We start from the raw sequence: 23,060 nt of genomic DNA, 5'->3' as shown, positions 1-23,060 counted from the left end.
ATTTTCCTGCCTCCCTAGTGATAAATGGGCTCCTTCCCCTCCCCAGGCATGGCCACCAAGAGTGTTTGCAGAGTTTTGCCTCTGTGATACATGGTTATAGGCTGGCTGTCAGAGCAGTGTTCATGAGGTGATGTAACTATAGATATAGGTAAAATCAAGGGAAAACTTACCAAATGCATTGCAGTGAAAATAAATGTAAACTGCATTAGTGTTCTGGAAAGCTCAGGGCTTAAATGATACTCTGGGAAATGAGAGATGATCAACTGTGATTACTTTGTAAGGGAACTGAGGAATGTCTTGGATCTTTGATGACAATTTTTTTTTTGCAAATAATTTGTATCTTCTGCTGTTACAATTTTAAAATTCTAGGAAATCTGAAAGGAATTATATTTACATATGGTTTCCAAAAAAACTTGAGTCTTTTCCAAAATGAAAAAATTGAACAACATAAAGTGTGAAAAATCTTTTTGCAGCATTACAGTTAATATTGAGATGTTGTATTAAAATACTGAGTTATTGGAAGCAATGTTATCAATTTTCACATTTCCCCAGAAGGGTTTTCAGCAACTTTGAATATTCCATCAACCTGGCATATTAAAGAGTGCAGAATTTACCTGTTAAAATGCGCAGAGCATTCATAGTAGCCTCATAGCAGCCTGCTGTTACTGTTGCTTTGCAGAAGAATAAGCAACCATTTAACGATGATGTTTTCTCTACCAGGAGGGCACTTCACAGCAGGTTTCTACTCTACCTTTTGGAAGGGATCTGAAGGAAAATCAAATCTGTATCATATTGAAAGGGGCTTTGGCTGTACATTATACAATTTTTTTTTTTTTTAGAAAGATACCATATTTATATCTTTTTGGAGCCTTGCTTTTGATGGAAAATTACCAGAATTTGTGCTGAGACTTGCTTAGTATCTGAGCAATATTTCTTATAACTCAATATAATATGATAGTTTCAGCAAAGTACCAAATACTCAGTACTTCAAAGCCAATAAAGATGAGCGATCCATTTCCAAATTCCTTTTATTCATACAGCAGATTGATTTACATAAACTAACAAAACAATATAACACTTAAAGTTGATCTGTAACAGTAATAAAAATGTTGCTGCATCCCAAAGCTGCAGAAACGTCACTTCCAATCTACAGTGATCACTTACTAAGGACAAATGGTGCCTATGGGATTTTTGGCAAACCCAGCATCTTTCTCCCATAATTCTAGGCTGTCTGAAATCCTGAATCAGAAATCCACCCCTGTTCAGCAAGAAAGTTTGAATGTTTGCTTAACTTTAAGCCTCTAGGAACATTTAAAGTGGAGCTAAATATTTATGTGCTTTCTGAACACAGATTTTTTTTATCCATATTTTAAGCTCCAGCAGGGCAAAATGAAGTTTTACCTCTGGCATTTGAATGCAAAGGACCTGACTGACTGGACTGCAGTTATACTGCTCACCCCAGTAAGGAGAATTTGCCATTGCTAGGCTTATTTTTCCCCTTTCCAGTGCCAGGGAAGAATGCCAGAGTGGAATGACACCTGTGTTACACAAATACAGCACAGGGCACCTTGCTTTAAGACACTTAACTTTCCTATTGAAATCCTCCCTGTTCCTTTGTTTAGCTGTTCTGTTCATGACACTGCCAAAACATGTTTATTCCACATGCTGTGAATCACCTTTGCAAACAGACAGAGATCAGCATTTGAATCTAACATTCAGCATTTCAGCTTCAGAATGGGATTTTTAAAGCTTTGAGTACAATTCATATATCCCCTTACTATTAGGGTTGGTTAAGGCAGTTCTGAGGTCTTATTCGAAATGTCAAATAGGTACACAAAAATAGAAGGAATTACATCAGATTTCCTTCTACTTACCCTTGGGTTTTCCTTTGAAGCACAAAACTTTGAATAGTCTGTTAGTACATGAGTTAGACTCTTGGAGTAGAATTCTAAGCAGTGAAAATTGAAAATAAAAGAAATAATGCTGAAGAACTGTAGAAATCATGAGCATTTTTTTTCAAATCAATACTTCAAGCTCCTGGTTGTCAATGCTAAGATTCCAATGTACACTAACACATTGATTACATTTTCATATAGAAATCGGTGGATTATGTGAATGTTGCAGTATTGCAAAAGGATTCAGGTAGAAAGAGCAGAAAAAACCCCCAGTATTTTCAGTCTGCTATATAGAAATAGAATGGACTATTAATTTTGCAGAGGAAAACTAGAGGGTACATGCTATAACAATATCCCTTATTTTAATGAAATTGATAGCATATAGTTTATATTTTCCCTCAAAAATAGGTTTTTTTTTTCATCAGCGCTGCAGCTACTCCAGTAAGGATCCAATTCAAATTCTGTCTAAATATAGAGGAGCTGTACAATATGGGAAACCTTTATTCTATTACTATTCAGAGCCATGCATGGAAGAACATAGAAGGTTCAAAGGTTTCATTGTAATAGCTACTAAAATGCTTGAATTAAAGAAAATAAAGGGAAAACCAAGGACCTTCATGAATAACCTGGACACAAAGCCCATCTGTGCTTAGTTACTGGAGAAGTAAATAGAGAGGGTTTATGTTTGCAAGGCTATGATCATAGTAACATGACCAAGACCACTGGCAGTAATAACCAGGGGCTGTACACATCAAAATATCATTGTTTTCAAACTCATCAGAGAACACTGAGGCAAATACATTGGTGCTGGTTTTGAACTCTCCCATATATACTGTCTTGCCTTCTATGTGTTATCATCTCCTTCTTTTCCCCCACAGAATTTTCCCACAAGCTCCAGACAAACATTAGCTTTTAACTGTGAAAAATGCCAGCTGCAAAAATACAAAGTAAACAATTGCTGGAAAAGCTTCATCCAAATATCTCCCTTAACAGAGCTTTCTTTATCTTCCTCACAAGGACCTACACTTGAAAAGGCTTTTTCATTCTCATCTTCCAGCCCGGGTATCAGATGGATTTCTGCCTTTCTGTTTGCATGCTATTTAAATTGTGATTGTTACCTTCTGTGTGTTTAGGGATTCAGCAAAGTCATGATCCATACAAATATCAGTGCCACTCTGTCATTGTTAGTGCCACTGTCACCTGCTGCCTTGCAGTATTTTGGGTGAGAGTGTTCAGCACTCCACCTGCATGCTTTAAGCTCTGCATCACTTTGGTGTTCATCACCAGGGTCTAATTTATTTGGAATTACATCCCTTGTTGGTAAGGGAGGCTTTGACTCTGGATCATGGGCTGATTTGCATTTGATGAGGGGCCCAGAAAAGCAGTCTGTGCAGAGTGTGCAGAATGCTCCCATATGAACTGAGTGCCATTTCATGCTCTGCTTTTCAGGACACACTTTATGGCAGTGCTCATAAACATGGGCTTTTGGTTCTTACCATAGCTCCTATATGTGCTGACTTTTTCTGGCCCTTTCCCTTTTCTGGACTGATCTCATTGTTTTGAAGCCTCCTCTGGACCCTGCACCACGAAGGGGATTTGGACTAGAAAACATTTCATTGGTAGCCTTATCTTTTTGTACCACCAAGATGTTACTATTATGACTATTTCAAATCCTACAAAACCTTGTACCATTTCTTCTCACTGGCTAAATAATTTCTATTAGGAAAAGGAAAATGTAAGTCTTTTCAGCTGCTTCCTCTTGAGGGATGTAAGATATCCGCAAATTTTGCTAACACGTTCCAGAACAGCCAGCTGTTACTATCCACCTGCAGCCATAATATTGATTGAAAAGAATATAGAACCTAAACATGGATAGCTTCTGTAATTATGCAGAATGAGTTTAATACATGATGCTACTTCAAATGTCATCTGGCAGTGGCTGCAATGTGGCATGGAATCTATTAGGAAATAATTTAGCTGGTTGAGAAAGTCTCAGAGAAAGACTATGCACTGTTTTCTTGTATTACTGGTTCCTGAAAATATTGATAGATGTGGAAAAAGGCAATGAGAAGACCAACAGGGCTCAGACACCTGTCAGTTAGCAAATAAAAAGTTATTCTCACATCCCTGTAACTCTGCAATGGAATTAGAAGTGTCTCTTTTGCCAAAGTCTGGATATATATTAAGAGATAGGAAATAATAAAAGTATTTGTTTTTTCCCCCCAAGCTGATTAAATAAAGATGCCTTTGTTATTTTTGCAAAAATTTTGACCTTTTGCTACAAAGAATGGAAAAAAATGGCAAGAAGGTTTCAGCTTCAAACCTGTTTTAAATAACTCTGTAGCCTGGTTATATGCCCTGTCAGGACTTGTGCTATTTTCTTTTTGATGAATCAACACAATTCAATATATGTCTTATGACACATTTGCAATTCTATTGGAGATTTTGGCCCAAGGGAGCAAGGAACAGGAGTCAGTCTAATTACACAACTGCTGGCTTTCCAAATGGACATTTCTGAGTTTTCAATTGAAAGTGTCAGATTATTGATGTTCAGATGAAAAGTTAGAACAGAAAGCTGACTTATGATTGCAAGAGAACAATACTGTTATTCTGTTCATTGAAAAAGTTTCTGTTTAAAAAAAAAAAAAAAGTTGAGTTGTGAAAACTTGGAGTGACTCTTGCTCTCATAATTTTCAAGTCCAACAGATCACACAGAGAAGCAGGTTAGTAGTCAGTCCACATCATGGGATTACACAGGGGGTAGCAATTCCTCTGTAAATCCTTTTGAAAGCTTTCTGCTGGAAGAGGGTCTTCTCCACGGTTTCCTCCTGCCATAGAACCTAGTGAGGTAAAAGTGAAATTCCAAATGGGGAAGGAACACTGGCTTGCACAGATCTTAAACCACCTGTGGGTCTATGCCTCAGCATATTAGTTTGAGGGCAAAGAAAGAACTGCCAGAAAGGACAGATAACTGGGCAAATGCCTAAACTAGTAATTATTTGTAAAAGTATTTTTTACCATTGACACACAGTTAAACCCCATTACCTGAAATACACTCATACAGCTTAAGGGTGCTGGGCTGGCATCAAACCCAAGAATATCTCCCACACACAGACAAATGCCACAATAAAGGCTAAACTAATTTAATAGTTAGCAAAGCATTATATCAGAGGTGTTGCTGTATTAAGATCCTTTGGGTCTCTTTTTAATGTTGCTCTTTGCAACATCCCAGACTTCAGCATTCCTCTCTTTCAAGTCACTAAATGAAGATCTCTACCAAGGGAAAAACACTAATAATTCACAATCTGTAATACATTTGCTGCGTCACTTTCCTAAAATTTTGTTGTGTTGTAAAGACTCGACATTTTCCAGTTAACAAGACACAGGTGCAACTGATGACAGTGGTCCCCAGCATCCTCCTCCCTCTGAAAGTGAGAATTTATATTCCCCTCCTGAGCATCAGCAGGTTTTGAAAGCTCCTTAGCTGAAGAGAAAAAGGCTAAATGCTGTCAATATTAAAAACTTTTCCATTTGAAAGGACAAGTGTTCCTACAAAGGGAAAAGAAAAGCATGGCTTATTTTAAAATGTTAGCAGTAATGAATGATTTAAATTTGAAAAGGTCAGAAAAACGCTATTTGTAAGTTCTCATTGGGGATTTTGCACAGACCTGACTGTTATATTTCTTGTTTTCTTCAGCATTGATAACAGTTGCAGGTGACACTTTTTTCTTGCCATTTGGAAGTCCCTCCAGTGTAATTTATTTTTGTACAGCTTTGTATAAGGTGCTTTGTCAGAAAAGATCCTAAAGACCATCTGACTCAAATACCAAAATGCAGCACTTTTTTTTTGGTGAGCAGGCAGCAATCCCATGTTGCCACTTTCTCACATTCATAAATGGTGTCTCAAAATCTCACAAGTCATGAGTTTGGTTCATTTTTCTTTCTTTGTGGTATTTTTTTTCTATTTCTCTCCTTCTGAAGTAGATCTGCCCTTTAAAGGGATTAAAACTTACATCTTTACCTTTTTTTTTAAAAAAAAAGAAGGAAAGGATAACCAAGAATCTTGCCAAGGCAAGAACCCAACTCAAAAAAAAAAAGGTGCAGGTTTCAGGAAATCACAAAACACTGTAATATCTACAGGAGAGGGAAGCAAGATCAATCAGCGTAAGTGAGGCAGAGCCCCATGGTATCCACCACCTTTGGATCTTTAATGTTCATTCAAAGCACAAAAGCTCAGACTTAATTTCAGCTGAAAGGTCTTAATAGTAGTACTTAGTGCCCAGTTGTCTTATTTTGGCTGGTTAAATGAAGAAATTGTTCATGACTGACTTCAAGCAATTAGTCCCCAGGTACTTTGATAGCTCATACTGGTAGCATTCAGCATTGTCCATTGAATTGAAATTGTTATGCTATTAATATTAAGTATATTATATAATTTAAAATGTTGAATATATGTATGTCACATCAATATTAAGAAGGCCTGACACTTCCTACTGCAAACCCTATTTTCAGTTAGTTAAAACTTCTTATACTTGTAATGATTTGACACAAAATTTTCTGTGCCAGGTGTCTGCCTCAGGCAGAATTTTGTGGTGTTCTATGGTGTGTTTGTTTTTTTTTCTTCCCTTTTAATGTCAGCCAGAGCTGCACATTTATTTCTGTGAACAGCCAGCCAGGGAAAACCGTGCAAAATAAACCTGGGAGCCTTTTTGAAGGGACCTAATGTGTCCTTATCCTGGAGGAAGGCACTGAACCTTTGGCAAAGATGTGACTTTCTTTGAAACCTGCTTCAGTTGGAAAACCTACTGGGAGCTGGGTGAATCCTGTGCTCCCACCAGCCTGTTGGAATACGAAGCTCAATACAACCATCCACTCTCAGTGCCTTCAGCTCCAAACCAAAACCACCCTGCTGTGTGCTTGCCCCCCAAATAACCAGCAGCTCCTTCCAGCTCCAGTCAGGAAAACTGCTGGCAATAAGAAAAAATGTGACCTATTTCAGCCACCTTTCTTCCTTTTGTTCATGGTTCATCTTTATCTTGTTCGTGTTAAATACACTAAGCATCCCTTAATATCTGTTTGTGCTTTTGATTCCTGAAGTAAGTCTGCAAAGGACTATAAGGAAAACTAGACATAAATTCAATTTCTATGTAAATTTTAAGGCTAAAGGAGGTACCAAGCTTTTCCTTTGTTTTCTGTCCCAATGGTTTTATCAGCAAGATACCTTCAAATTCAAACTTACTGCCCATGTTATGGAAAGAGGTCCTCCTCCTCCTCTCAGTGGGCAGAACTTGCCTGCCTTGTCTCATGTTCTCCAACGTCTGTCTCAGCTTTGGCAGCCCAAGCACAGAGCCTGAGACTGCAGCAGTTGTCTGCCCTCATGCTGTGAAGCCACAACACATCCTGGTGCATCCCCAGGAGCGTGGTTTGACTTGGTGCTGTCCTGAGAGGCTTTTCTGCACCATGCCTCTTCCACCTACCCAGAAATTGGAGATCAGTTTGTCAAAACAATGCAATAGATTTAAGATTTTGTCCAAAATCTGAAGTGAAAGCACCGAATTATAATTTCTGGTACAGCATCAATTTGAATATTTCTTCTTTTAGTGGTATTCATACTCCCAAATACCCAAAAAGTATTTTCATTGTAAAAATTTTTCTCTGTATTGACTCTGTGGAGACCAGAACAATTTCTAGGGAATTTCAAGTACATTTAATCTAGTTTTATTTTCCTATCTTGACATTTCTTGAATTCTTGAATACTCGTTTTGGAGTATCTCAATTATATTGCTTATAAGATGACAATCTGGTACAAATCATAATAATTCAGAACAGTGATACTTTTCTTTCAAAAAAATGTTTTAACGTGCTCTGTTTCTACTCCTTTTGCTCTTTACACTGCATAACTGGTGTGTTAAAGGATATAAGTATAGACAGAAATTAGACTAAAAATTAGATTTGTTCAGCAAAACTTTGGTTGCTGTATCACAGCCTTTTATGACAGCATTCAGCTCAAAGCTGTTTGCATACCTTATTGAGCAAGCTGCATATTTTTCCAGTGTGTGTTTCCAGTGTGTATCCTGTAGTCATTACATTTTTGCACACTCCACTGCCTGAGCTGCATGGACTATTTTAACCATCACCAGGAATACTTGACGGAGTTCAGCTGCTCATTTGAGTGCCTCGGTTTGTGTGCTTTATTACTTCAGTGGTGTGTGTTGATAAAGTTCTGCTCTGTGCTGTTAAATTTTTGGTTCTGCCAATCTAGCTCGGTGCCATGCTGGGGGAATTGCACGCATTGCTGAGCGCTCGAAACGCTATAATCGGCAGTGTTTTGTTAAATGAGCTGCATATTTTTGTTTTTATATACATTGCTTACCCAGTTGTGTACATTTGCCCAACTCATTATACAAAATAAGCTTGATTGGAATAAGAACATTCTCTACCAGCTGTCTGCTCTGAGTCAGTATGTAACAAAATTAGCAACTTTCCCTTTCCAACAGTGACATGATTGCATCCAAAGTTTAAGGCAATTGGTTTGGAGATCTTGTTTGTTTCATTCACTCCATGCAAACATCAAGATTAACAAACCAATTTGTTGCAACTTAATTTGTTTTCAAAAATGTGAACAGAGTTAAGTAACAGAGGAAAATCTGAGCATTCTAATAGAGGGAAATGTTTCCATGTAGAGCATAAAGCATGTAGAGACCTGAATACCATTCTCTAACTTAAAGCCATCCATTATAAACGTAAGATGGAAAATAACTAGAGACCTCCCAAAGTTGATATTTCATCAGATAAGCAATATCCTAAATACCTAAAATTACAAACATAACATTTTGTAAATTTAAGTGCATTCTTTTATCCAGAGTTATAAAAATAAGTTCATCTCATGGCCATTAGAATATCTCAAAATACATGAAAACTCTTGTACAGGGATATGTAGTTTCCCTACTGCCTTTGGTGCAAAATTGAATTGCCACCTTCAAAAAAGTGATTTTCTCAACTTGCTAGTTTTTCATGTCAGTTCTAGTCAAACCTAGAGGTTATTTTTAGATTTTGCTTTTACTGATTGGCAGAATTTGCAGCATAGAAGTATGTGCTCCCATTCACAAAATCTTCAGCACTACCTTACCTCAAAAAAACTTGCTTAATTTTTCTTGAGTACAGAGCCACTTAGGGCTATGCAGTTACCTGGCTTCCTACCTGCCCCATATGAAAGGATAAATGTGCCTGATTCCTTTTTGTGTTTCACTCCTGATTCCTTTCACTTTAATCTTCTCACTCCCTGTTGTCTGAGCAGACTGCCTGGAAGGTCCAGATTTGTTTTTGCAAAGTTTTACATATGAAAGCTGATTGTTTTAGTCAAAAATTGTTTGATTTTTAAACAGTGATCAATCAGTTTTTAGGCTTCTCATGGATCATTATGAAGGGTGCCAACATTACAATAGTTCTTAAAGAAAAGAATGAATATCATTTTTAGTGGTTTGTCTTCACTTCTACCTTTAAAAAACAAATGTAAAGAGATTCACAGAAATTGAATTTATCACTATATTGTGGACTGTTTCATAAAAACTAATTTAGACTTCATATTTTGTTTTCTTTGAGTACATCAACACTGGGTATCAAAAGAGTACAACAAATGAGGGATACTGCATTTGCCATCTGAAAAGGCAATGTACTCCATGAGACGAGGTAGATCCAATTTAGACTTTCTTAACAGAGACAGAATAAGTAATTTTGTATGAAATGACTTGAAGCAGACAGATGGTAAAGAAAAAGGTTTTGTCTCTGTTTACTCTTGTCTTTCCCCTGCATTAATTTGCTTTTAGTATCAGTCCATTACCCTTAAAGATCTAAATTCTACTCTTCCCTTGACCTATTAAATATCATCTTCAGTTTTCCCAAACTTTTAGTTTAAACTAAGATCAGGTTTAGAATATTTTCTTCTTATCTATCATATTCAAACAACTGATGGCTATGTGCAATTTCTGTGTAGGTATCCTGTACACTTTTTGAAAAGGAAAATTCTTCCTTTTGCCAGGGGAAAAGAAGAGAAATATTCCTATCTTTGGGGGGAAAAAAAATCAGAAAACTTTTTTTTTTCCTGCTGCTGCTGCTTCTGTGTGAAGGCTAAGAAGGGTGAGGGATCAAGTGCGCCCTTGGTGAGTTTGCAGATGACACTAACTTGGATGGGAAGGCAGGAAGGCTCTGCAGAGGTATCTGCACAGATGGGTTGATCAGCCAAGGCAAATTGTATGAAGTTCAACAAGGCCAAGTGCCAGGTCCAGCCTTTGGGCCACAGCAACTCCTGCAGTGCAGTGGGCTGGGGCAGAGTGGCTGGAAAACTGCCTGGGGAAAATGCCCTTGGGGTTCTGGCCAACAGGGGCTGAACATGAGCCAGCTGTGCCCAGGTGGGCAGTGTGCCCAGTGGCACCTGGCCTGTGCCAGCAATGGTGTGGCAGCAGGACCAGGGCAGTGACTGTCCATCTGCACTGGGCACTGTGAGGCCACACCTCGAGTGCTGTGTCCAGTTCTGGGCCCCTCATGACAAGAGTGACATCGAGGGGCTGGAGCGAGTCCAGGGAAGGGCAGCGGAGCTGGGGCAGGGTCTGGAGCACAAGTCTGGTGAGGAGCAGCTGGGGGAGCTGGGGGGGCTCAGCCTGGAGAACAGGGGGGTCAGGGGGAGACCTTACAACTACCTGGAAGGAGGTTGTAGCAGGGTGGAAGTCAGTCTCTTCTCCCAGATAACAAACAATATGACAAGAGGTTTTACCAGAGGTTTTAGATTGCATATTAGGAAAAAATTCTGCACTGAAAGGTTTGTTAAGGATTGGAACTGTCTACTAAGGGAAGTAGTCGCCTTCTCCAGAGGGATGTGGATGTGGTGCTCAGGGACATGGTTTAGCCATAGACTTGGCAGTGCTGGATTAATGGCTGGACTTGATCTTGGAAGTCTTTTCTAGCTTCAGCAATTCTATGTTTCTGTCCTATGATTCTGTGAAGCAGTTAGAAGGTTTTGACAAGGAATGTTACCCCATCTCCCATCTTTCCATCCACCTCTGTAATGTTAACTGCAGCACACTGGACTAGATCTTTTTTCATCTGGCTTGGATTCCTACTGAAAAATCAGTGTGCTACATTTAAAAATATATTTCATATGTATCAATGCAGTGTGAAACAGCATGGACATTTTAAATACTTGGAACAGACAGGATTTCCATTATCTGAGTCTATGGAGAATAACAATAATTTGTAAGGTACATATCTATTGCATATGTTATGTGTGTATATTTTTATGCATCTGGTATAGACATCACATGTAGAAAGTCTTTCAGAATTTATACCTGATGTCTTTTCTTTTCCTTTTTTTTCCCCTCCAGAGAGTAATTTTCAATGTTGTCAACTTCAGTAAAACAAAAAGCCTCTACAGAGATGGGATGGCTCCAATGGTGAAATCCACAAGCAGACCAAAATGGTGAGTTATTCTCTCAAAGCATTAATGTGGTGTTGTACCAAAGACTCCATGACTGAGGAGCACCTTTACCTCAGAGTATGAGAACCTTGATACAGCACTGTTGTGAGGACAGGTTCTCTTTGGAGCAGATGTGAATGTGAATTCTGGAGGCCCCTCGTAGTGCCTTGTTTCAAGTGTCATGACTGAAGGGATGTCCATTTGAGCAAACTGAGCAGTCAGGGCTTGGGGCAAATTTTATTTTTCAGTGACTGTCCAGTTCTTAGGACAGTAATTGTACCATTTTTGGCCTACATTAATTAAAAAAAAAAGAAAAAACAAACAAAAAAACCCCTGCAAACATTATGAAATATTATGGGATATGGACTGGGGTTGGTCTGGTTTTTAAAAGCTGCTTGGTATTATTCTGCCTGTTTTGGGGTGGCTGGAGTTTGGTGGAGGAATGTGAGCTCTGCCACATGAGTTTGACCTCACGTGAATGACCAGTGCCCGGTCTAAGGCAGAGGGAGGCCAACCAACCTCATCATCAGCTACATAAGATGTACAAAATGGGAACTCATGTGCATATTAAACATGTGAATACCCATATAGATTGTACATTTTCTCAAAGCAAATGTAATGAAACATCTACTGTGAATAATAATATGTAAATCTAGTGAGTCTGAATGCATGCAAGACTCCCAAGAATTATTTGATTTGCCTTTGCCAGGAGACTTGTTTGAATATGGATAGTGAGGTTAGGCCAGAGGTGTACAGTAAGTTATTCTCGTCAGCCTCCCAGCTGCTACTTTTTATTGGTTAATTAGTAATACATTTGATCAAGCTAGACATTATCTGGGCTTTATGAATATATCTTTCTTAAATGCTTCAACTGTCACAAATTTTCCACTCACAAGATGGAAATGGTGGTCACGAGATTGTTCTCATTGTGTGGCTTCCTCTTCATATGACCAACAGAATGGATATTTGGCTTTTTGTCTAGATGATAAGGTCATATGGACAAAAGGACTGTCTCACAGTACAGTTAGTGGATTGAGTCAATTCCAGCTCAATAGGAACATGTAATAACATTGAAAATTAATTTAAAAAATCCATTGCATTTAGTGTTTTTGTAGCAAAAGCCATGTTAATTGTGTTTACTATTTAACTTCAGAAAAATCTTTTGGGACATTTCAGGGCCACATTTATCAAGCATATTTTAATCATCTTTCAAAACCTTTTGCTTCTCTCACTGGGGTCTGGTATTTGCAGCTAAGTGAATTGTGTTTTAAGTTTATCTATAAATCAGATATTGCTTTCATACAAATTTTATGCCTTACATTGGTTTCAAATTAAAGTGTAAATCTTACAAAACAATGCAAAATGGACTTATTTTTTTAAAACATACAGGCTACTTCACTATTTTTAAAACAAATTTCTCTTCAATTTCCCCAGAGATCTATTTATTTTTGTGTTTTATATTTTTAGAAGATGTATTTTGCTCCCATGAAAGTGAGGAATGAATAACATTGCCTGAAGCCAGGCACAGTGTAGGCAGCAGGTGCTGAGCAGCTTCCTTTTACAGGGCTACTACCACACTTTAATCCTGTTTCAAAAATTCAAGATGTAATTTTTTTTCTTTAAAAAGATGATTATTCTATTAAGATATTTTTATTTTTTTCTAATAGTCTGCATATGAAAACATCTTGCTCTGCTTTGAAGGTGCACATTAATTCATACTGTTATCAGGGACCTTAGTGATATTGGGGTCTACTCAGTATAATTTTCTGTCTTGATGTTAATAGGATTTATGCATGTGTTTGCCAAGTGGGAAAACATATATATTATTTTTGGATATATGAGCTCTATCAGGGCTGTCTTCCATTTGGATTACGCCTTTCACAGTTACCTCTATATCTGTTTCCATGGCATTCTAGTGCAACCTGTAAACAAAATTTTCTCTTTCTCTGTTTGCTGAAATAGGATTTACCAGTACTTGCAGCTGCTGTTGCAGCACACAGGTGGCTGTGGTCCTTGAACACGAGCAGGGCAATATCCAGCTGCATTGATTGGATCCTGTTTGATGTTTTGTATGTATTCGTCTTGCAAGCAATACTGGATCATTCAATGCTGCAAAAGTGCTGAGCTCTACACGAGGGGAGGAAGGTGTGTAAGGAAACTATTGGAACTCTCCACCTCATACTAGGGTTTATGTCAGCATAGCAGTTTAGTGGACAAAATGTAATTAAATTAGAAAATGATATATTAACTACAAAAAGCTGAAGAAACTATAAAGGTTTTTAAATCCAGTTAAAAGGAAGATTACCAGTAGCCATGGGCTACAAATACTCTGTAGCTCAGACTTCATCTCTGAATTCCTCTAAATGAAATATTTGGGGAATTAATTTTATTGTGCCTGCCTGTGGAGGCATTTGTTCTGTACCAAAATTCACCCAACTTCCTCTGGCCACACTGATAGGCACAACTCTGTGTCACACATAACTATTTCACTCCCTTTTTTAGATATTCAGTTTTGACTTTTAGATGATAAAGTGCCTGTTTCCCTTTTTGCATTTGAGAGATATAGGTACATTATCCCTTTTAATAACAGATGTTCAAGCCCAAGTTATGGCTTTTTGATTTAAACGAAAACTCCTCCTGTATTCAGGCTAGAATTTTACTGTATTGCTCACAAACCCCTGCATATCAAAAGTAGATTGGCCTCCAGAGACTGTGAATTTTAATATTTGTTTTGAATGTGGTTATGCAAACATGGCTCCGAGCTTTGCAACACTTTGTGAGTTTGATTCTTGACTCTGGAACAAATTGCTGCCAAGTGCTCTTGAAGTAGAGAGTGTGTCAGACAGAGATCAACGTTTTTGACCTGCATTCTCTTGCCCTGTGGGGTAAGATCTTTAAATGCAGACAGCATCAAGGTTCAGCTCAGTGTTACTGATGTAAATGGAGTATATCACTGTCATCAAAGCACTCTATGTGGACACAGATGTTCTGGTGTTGACATATTCTTCTCTTTTGAAGCAAGGCCAAACATTTCCAGTAATGAGCTACTGGAAAAGAGGAAGCAGTAGGGATATCCTTGAGGGATAAGGAGAAATATAAGTTTCACTGTAAAGAAAAAGATTTCTTAAAAAAAAAAAAAAAATAAAGCCTGGAAAAAAATTCTGATTAAAATTATATAGATGTTTTCCCCACATGTGGTCATGGACATTAAATAGTAAGGGATTGTATTAGTTGTATGAAATTGCACTGCATTGAAGCTCAGCTCACATATAGAAATACAGCAATGTGTCACACCTTGTGACATCAGTTGCTTTCCATAGCAGAATGGACAAGATAAAACTCAAGATTTTTTTTAAAAACCAAGGAAATGGGCCATGCCAATTTAACATTTTGCTTAAAATTAACTGTTTTTTTCAGCTATATTGCACCAAGACTTTAGAGAATCGAAGGGTATTTTTAAAATCAAAAATTACTATATATAAATTTTTAATATAAAACCTCAGTATCATAGAGACCTGTCCTGATTTGCCTGTGTCTATTTTTCCTGTTTAGTGGATGTGAAGAATTTGAAGGGAGATAGATTTGAGGAAATTGAATTTTTGCTGTGTTTATGGACTTTATACTGTAATCCTATTTTTCTTTGCTGCTTGATTTAAGTACAACATTATTTTGTTGCAGTTTCTTAATCATGATTTCACACTAAGAGCTCTGTCTTTAGAAGTAAAGGTAGTAAAAAAGGCTGCCATGTGGACACAGCAGTGGAAGACCATCTAAGCACATATACTGTACTAATTTATTGATTGCACAAAGTTTTAGAAGTTTCTCAAAGTTAAATAGAAGAGTGAATTGTTCGAGAGGCAGCAGATTTTCCAAATGATGAAGTGAGCAAATATTCCCTTTGGGCAGAGAACAGCTATAACTCTTGATTATTCAGTGTGAGCATTGCCTCATTGGGGACATTAGTTTTTCAAATTGTGCTAATCTTTTAAAAGTAACAACTGGCCACTCATCACCTTAGGTATTTCAGCAAGATCATGTGCAAAACTCTAATTAGTATTTATAGAACAGCAACTCCTCCCAGTAGAATAGTAGCAGTAGCTGGCAAATATCTGGTTGACACCTGTTAAGTCTTTAGACATCCATTGTATTTTATTCTGCATTTCAAATGAGCAGAGAGCAGTAGGTGAAGTTCCCATAATTAAGGGATAAAGGATAATAAATAACATGGCTCTTGAGTGGATGAACACAAGGTTAAAGGCTGTTCTGCAGTTTTGATGCTGTATTTCAGGAACTGTTTGTAAGTAATAATGCTAGCTAAAATATTATTGAGCCTTCAGCATAAGGAGGATTTATGTCTGGATCTAAATGTGTTTTGTTTACAGTGTCAGATTCCAAACTGCTTCTTGGCAAAGCAGTTTCTTTCTTCCCTGTCTTTTATCTCACTCAGCAGTGATGGCTTTTAACCGGGTAGCTCCCTTCCCCAGCAAGCACTCTGCTACCTCTGCTGCTAAAACATCCACTGCTAAATGCTCACAACACATTGCTTCTGAAGTGTTTTTCTTTTCCAGCAAACCTGGAAGCACAGAAAAACTTCTGGGTAATTAATTCAAATTTGAATCTGTATGTATCTTGGTAAATATTGTCACGATGAGGAGTTTTGGTAGACATCAAGAAAAGCAATGTAAGTTTTATGAACAATACTCCCATATGTTCCATTCATCAGAAGAGGACAAGTCTGAGAAAATCTGAATTTTGAGTAGCTAAAATGTGTTGCTTCTTGCCAAGTTTCTTTAACATTTGTGTCTACAATGCAGTGTTACAATCACTACCATGTCTACCAGGCTGCATTATACATTCTGAGACTTTCAGCAGCATTTTTAGTATGTATTTATATATCTTTAGCCATAAGATAAGCTGTTTGTGAAATGAGCTGTCATTTGTGGTGAAACAGTTTGAGAATAAAGCACTAAATATATATATAGCTTGCTAATCTGAAAGACTAGATTTGCTTACTATAAAATACGTAGCAGGCTGGGGTTAGTGATAAGATCACCTGAATTTAGGTGAAGAAGATGAACAAGCTGTTACCTGATTCCTTCCTTGGCCTATTTTACAACTTTGGCTGCTCTTGGGGGTTTGTTCTTTTGCCAGCTCTGTAATGTCATGTGTGCTTGCTCCTGCTTTCCTGAGGGATGTGGTGAGAATGCTTTTGAAGGTTCAGGAATGTGTCCCGTGGCACAGGGGGGTGTTGATGCAGTCCCTGCCAGGTGCAGCTCCAGCTCCTCAGAGCTGCCCCCTCCCTCATCCTGGTGCAGTTCTGCACAGGAGCACCAGGATGGGAATGGGCCCAGGGTAAAACCAAACTTTAAAGGAAGAGAAAGAGGACTTAATCTTGGTCTGGGTCATCGCAGAGATCCAAAATCAGCTGTACCACTCCAAACACAGGAGCAGTAAGGGAATTGGGAATAAGTGACTGAAGCAGGGACAAGGGAATGGGGGTAGCAGCTCCCACAAAAACACCTTGAGAATTGCTTGTGGAACCACAGCCTTCATTTCAATAACTTGTAGCATTTTATTTGGAGAAAATAGGGAGAAAGACATTTCAGTATCGACCTTTTGAAATCCCATATTGAGTGAAAAACAGTTTTGTTTGGTCTTAGTGCAGCTCTTTGGAAGAAAATAGGATCTTTTTAGACAGGTTTCAGGTTGGCATGTATATGAAAGTGAAATAACTGCCAATCCCTGGGTAAATTAATGTTTGTGCGCATCTTGCAAAATAACAAAATAAACACTTGTAAGCACTCTACAAACCTATAAAAGAAACACACTCCCTTCCTCTTTCCCAGCTCAGCAAAGGTGGTTATTCCTGGAAGTGGAGAGGAGACTCCATATCACAGTTATTAACAACAGCTTTTGCGGAAATAGAAGAGAGATTATATTCTGCTGAAACAATGTACGAATCAGATCCCAAAATTAATGTGTTTATTGTGTAGATTAAATGGGATTTGTGTCAAGAAAGTAAGTTACACTTTATTGGAGGGATACTTCACTGCAAATTTAAGATGGAATTATATTGGAGAAAACTAATAACAAAGAAATTAATATAAAGAAAGGCAAATGAGTTTTAGGATTCAAAGAGAAAATGATGAAAAAGTTCCAAAGCTGCTATGCCATCATGAAAAACCCCAGCTGTTTTATATGTATGTGTGTGTTTCCTTATCATTTATCTAACTGATCTCCTATAAATCAATTTATTTAGATTACAGCAGAGTCAAAAGGCCCCAGCCAGGATCAAGACTTATTGTGCTTAGTGCTGTGGAAACATATAAACAGACAAAGTCCTTTTCTAAAGTTGTGAAAATTTTATGATTGATTTCAGTAAGAGCAAAGTTAGGCCAATACTGAGCACTTCTGAAAATTCCATCCTTAAAGATTTATTCCATGCAGTAACTGTTTAAAAAATGACATACTGCTTACATAAGAGTCTAAATATTTGATGGTTATAGTATTTACATCTAAAACACCAGAGGCTATGTGCTTTAATACCTCAATCTGTTTCCCATATACTCTGTCAACATGAGTTCCCTGCATTGATTGAGGGCACTCTGTGATCCCTAAGGTTGTATTCATGAAAGGTTACCCTTGGTACTACTTTATTCATGAAAGGTTTGAAGCACATAGGAAACAAATGGGTTTGTTCCTGTTAGGGGCATTTTTGTCATCTATAAATACTTAATTACTGGGGTTCTGATGAGAAATTCAAAAAATCTTAAAAGCATACAGTTGTGTGAAAAGAGCTCCCCATCACTGGTGCAAGCCACAATGAAATTTGCAGTTGGGAGATTTTGTGGCAGTTTAAAACAACTGAATTGTAGGTTTTTCCCACTACAGTCCATGGTATTGAGTTTAATAGCTGCAAAATATGACCAGAGCTGTGCATTATATCCCATCCTGAAACAGGTCATTCTCTCTCCTCAGGTGATGGGCATTTGGTGGAACTGATTGCATGAAAAGTGTTCACAGAACTGGGTCCCTAACCTTGGCAGGTTTAACAAAAAGTACATAAAATTGAAGCTTTTTTTTTCCCCTGAAATGAGTCTGTAAGTTAGATAAATATGGGCAGCACTGAGCTCAAAGTAGAGTCAAACTACCAAGAGGACATTGCAGCATTTCATTGCAATTTTATACTTTGGACTAATGGAGTGAAGCAGAATGAAAATCACCTCTGTTAAGAATGGCATTTATCAGCTGTAAGTACTTAGTAGTAAGAGCTCTACACAGACAAAGCTGAGTGTCACCAAGAAATGTACTTGAAAATCAGACTGTTAACACAAGACTACACAAATAAGAGCCAAAAACTGTAATCAGAAAATGTAACATCTCTTTAAGAATCTTTTAATGGTCTGAAGAGTACTAGACAAGTTGAATTTAACAAGATGTAATAACCTATGACATAATATAATTGAGAATGCACCAGGACGCAGCACAGTCAGGTTAAATTTTGGCTTTCCTTCACTTAGCCTTGCAACTTTAAAGATCTTTCAACACAGGGTTTTAAAAATACATAGTCCTGTTTAAATTTACATATGACATAAAAGCATAGAATGTGCAATACATCAGAAATACAATTCTAAGCAAAGTTAGGGCTGAAACATCCAGCCTAATATTTTTAAATGTTTGTTTGAATCATTAACAACAAAGTTTTTTATTCATTTGCTGTGAAGAAACAATGTTGAGTGCAGAGGAAAAGGTGTGAACTTCTGATAAAAGTGAGACTGTTATCAGGCGCTTGCCTTATATTCGAGGTGCCATGGTAAAAGTCAAAGCAATGAGTTCAATTTCTCTTTTAATAGAAAATAAAATAGAAGACAAAAACATTTTGCTGTACTGTGGAAATTGAGAACTGTAGAGAAAATAAGCAGTAAATAAGTATGGCAAGTGATAATGCCGGATCAGAACATTAAAATAATAGTTGCTGTATATTGAACTTGGACTCATGGGATTCAACAGTTGTGTACAAACCCAAAAGATAAAAACCTGGTTTTTATGCTGTGATTACTAGGGATAAGTTATGAATTAACTTCTGTATGATATGGCACAGGTTTCAGAGAATTAAAATTTAATGATAATACAATAGGGATAAGATCTTTCCTGTATCTCTAGATGCTGAGGCAGTGGTTAAAGTTTGTTTTTAAAACTGCTTCAAGTAGGATTATTGAATTCCAGCTTGAAAGTGAAACTTCGTCTTCCTGCTTCACTATATTAAGCATCTCTGAGATTGAAAACCTAGCAAGAGCTCTCCTAGTGTGATTAGAAAGTATCCAATATTTTTTGGCAGCAAATACTAATTCCAATCATTCTGTCTAGTACTGCTCAGGCAGCACGAGGATAACTGGCTGTCAGATGTTTTGGGTAATGGAAAGGTGAGGCTCCAGGCTCTCAGTGGAAAGCTGGCAGCTTTGCTGATGGTTCCCTGCCTCTGGAAAATCAGAGTGCTGCTGGGGAGGGCATGGGCTGCGCTGGGTGAGCGGTCTGGGCAGCGCTGGTTCTCGGCTGGAACAGCATCCCTTTGGAAACCACGGATCTTTGGTAGAGGTCTGAACACAGTGCCTTCATTACCACCCTCAGGTTTCCTTGCAGGTTTCCCTGCCTTCTGCCGAGCAGCTCTGGGTGGGATGCAGGGCTGGTTTATCTTTATGGGCTCCCATCTTTATTGGGCAGCTGCTCTGGGGCATTTCCCGGTACCTGTGGTGGCATTCCCAGGCTGGACATGCCCACAGCACGGCCGTGCAGGTGGGTGGCAGGAGAGCAGTGCAGGTGCCCACCCTCAGGGTGAACCCACCCTCAGGGTGAACCCATCCCCACCTGCAGCCCCTCGGGGCAGCCAGGGGCACTGAGGCAGGAGGGCAGCCTTGCACGTCCCGGCCAGGGAGGGATTCTGCAGCTCCTACACCGCAGCAGCATGTGAGTCCCTGCCTGATTTTGTCTTTTAACCATGATGGGTGTGTGGGAACAGTTAAAAATGTTGACAAAGAAGTCACAAAGTGTTTATTTTTGCTGGACTGATTTGGAAAGAAAGTGCCCCGTGTGTGCCCGGGCTGTGCCCTGCCCTGGGAGCACCTCCCTTAGGGGCTGCATTGTGCCCTTTTCTAGGCTTATTCTCTGTTTTTTTCCCCATTCTGTGCTCTTGCACAGACGCTGCCAAGCCCCATGAGAGGTTGACATCCCTGGTGAGAGGATGTGGGACTTGCTGGCACACCCTGTCCTGTCAGAGGTACCTGTCAGTGTGTGAGCAAGGTGTGCGTGCTCACTCCACTGTCCCCTCAGCAGCTCGAGGATTAGACTTTTATTAAGGTTTGGTTGTTAATTTATTAGGGACTTGTACCAGCTAACTGGACTTGTAGTAAAATGTCATGAAATGGTAAAATTAGTAACTTCCCTGACAGGGAATGTTAAGGCTAATGAGATTGAGAAACAAAATGGTGTTTTCTGTTTGCTTTTTGTTTGAAAGCAGCCTTTTGTTTGAAAGCAGCCTTTCTGAGGTGCTGCTGTAAAAAATGCTGAATTCATTCTGTGGAGAATTATTGGAAATATGTGATACCACTTACAAAATTTATAGGCAGGGATATTTCAGCTCAAGATAAAGAGATTCAACTTAAAAGGATAGATTTACCATAGAAAGAAATTGAGGAATATCCAAGTTAAAATAACTTACTGTGCCTTTTAAGATGTGATAAAATCCTCTCCTGTTTTCCTAGTGGAGTTAAAAAACACCAGTACCTCATGACTTCATAATCAGAAGTGATATAATAATTTAGCTTTGATAAGAAAAAGATTTTTTTTTTTTTCATCTCCTATGGTACTGGAATCTTTAATGTTCTTATGGTTGGTTTTTCAAATGTCATTCAGTCAATGAAGGGGAGGCATGTGTGTTTTTCTGTGTAGGTTTTATTAAATGGAATTCCCTGGGCTCTCCTGAGGGACTGTCTCTATCCTGGGGGTACTGGTGGAAAGGATTGTGATGCCAATCCTGCCCAGGAAGTGTTTGGCTTGTTTCAACTCTGTGAACTTGAGGAATGACTCAGCTAGGGGAAAAGTGCTGCTGCATGTGCAGTTGGAAGGGCTTTACCTTCAAGAGCAGCTTCTGTAGCTAAAAGCAAAGTAAGTCAAGATAAGTAGGGAAGGAAACGCATAACACATTCAGATTCACTGACTGTTAACCCCTGCAGGGAAAAAGCTGATTCTTACTTTGAAAGGAGGAAAAAAAAGGACAAATACTATGTGTGTACCTGGTGAAAGGAAGGGGAATTGATTTAGGTGGGAATGATGGATATAGAGTTTGCTGTATAAGTTAAAAAACAAACAAACAACAAACCCTGTGCTGTATGTCACACTCTTCAAGATGACATGTTCATGTTAACTGCTACATTCCTGCCTGAAATTTGGGGTTTTTAAAACCAGAAAATTATTTACAATTGGAGAATGTTCACCTGGAGGAAATTTCCACAAGAGTGGAAATCTCCCAGCTGATGTGAGGTACCTGTAAATCAGAAGTTAACATCTGTGATCTATGTGCCTGCAGTCTTTGACAAGAGTCTCAGAGTACAGGAAAGTGAACAGAGCATTCTGGAATTGTCATTTCTAATACTCATCAACTTGTTTCTGTCTGCTGTGAAAGTACAGAAGCCAATAACCTAGATGAATCATAAATGTCCGCAGTGGGTGTGTTGGTATTTTTGTATGGGGATGCTCCTTCAGTTTGTTTCCCTTTCCTTTTCTTTTGGCAAAGAATTCCAAGTTTGCACTAAGGACCTGTGCTTTACAAACATTTCTGGGTAGAAGAAATGAAGGAGTGGATACAAATGGCAAGAAAATAGTAGCCTGGAATAAAATGAATGACTGTGCCTGGGGCCTCTGGATACTAAGATTAAAAAAGGAAATAAATTACATGTTGACTGCATGTTCTTCTATACAAAAAAGAAACAGCCAACTTAACCATAAGTAAGGATGGAAAACTGTATTTTAGTTCTTAGCAGCTGCTGCACAACAGAACAGTGTTTGTGTTCACAGTACTGCCACTGTGTGGTTTCCCCTGAAATTCTGCAGGTAAGGAAAGCTCTTCTCTAGCAAATTATCAAGACACTCAAAGCAGCACACAGGTGTGGGAAGGAGAGTGATGGCAGTGAAAATGGCATGGTGCATTTCCAAAGCTTTGCTTTTTTAGCTTTGGTTTTGATTTTAGTTTGCCTTCCTTGAAGGAGGGATTTCATGCTTGAAAAGTTTCTGCCCTCCAAATATATGTTTTAAGCACAAGCTGACATTTCAATACCCTAATATTTACAGTTGAAACTGAAGGCTTCCTTTTGTTCTTTGTTTCAAGGGTAGGTACACAATTTTAGGTCCAAACCAAACTTGTTATTAGAGTTTCTTTTGAAGGTTTTAGTTATTGGAAAGTACACTGCAATGAAATAAAGATAGCCACTGACAGAATCTTGTGCTAACAGAAATAAAGGCTGTTTGTAGCTTTAATTTAACATGTAATTAATAAACGTGATCTCTCTTGAAGCCACCAAAAATGTGAATTAATGTTTAGAAAACCTTCTGGTAAGTGAAGCTGAGATACTTTCTAGCAGATGCACAACATTTACAAGTATCACTAATATGATCTGCCTGACAGCATAAGCCACATGCATGAG

At 38.4% G+C, this 23,060-nt stretch overlaps 1 protein-coding gene across 1 annotated transcript in view; it reads left to right on the top strand.

Moving 5' to 3' along the window:
• LOC128811727 (BEN domain-containing protein 5) overlaps window positions 1-23,060 on the top strand; it is a 561,665-nt gene that overhangs the window by 207,463 nt on the left and 331,142 nt on the right. Inside the window, exon 4 of the mRNA XM_053985562.1 lies at window positions 11,273-11,367. Within this exon, the coding sequence (XP_053841537.1) occupies window positions 11,273-11,367 (95 nt within the window). The remainder of the gene's footprint in view (window positions 1-11,272; window positions 11,368-23,060) is intronic.

Source organism: Vidua macroura, chromosome 9 (assembly GCF_024509145.1).
Source record: "Vidua macroura isolate BioBank_ID:100142 chromosome 9, ASM2450914v1, whole genome shotgun sequence".
In the NCBI taxonomy this organism is placed as follows: Eukaryota; Metazoa; Chordata; class Aves; order Passeriformes; family Viduidae; genus Vidua; species Vidua macroura.
This window is presented reverse-complemented; position numbering and strand designations above follow the sequence as displayed.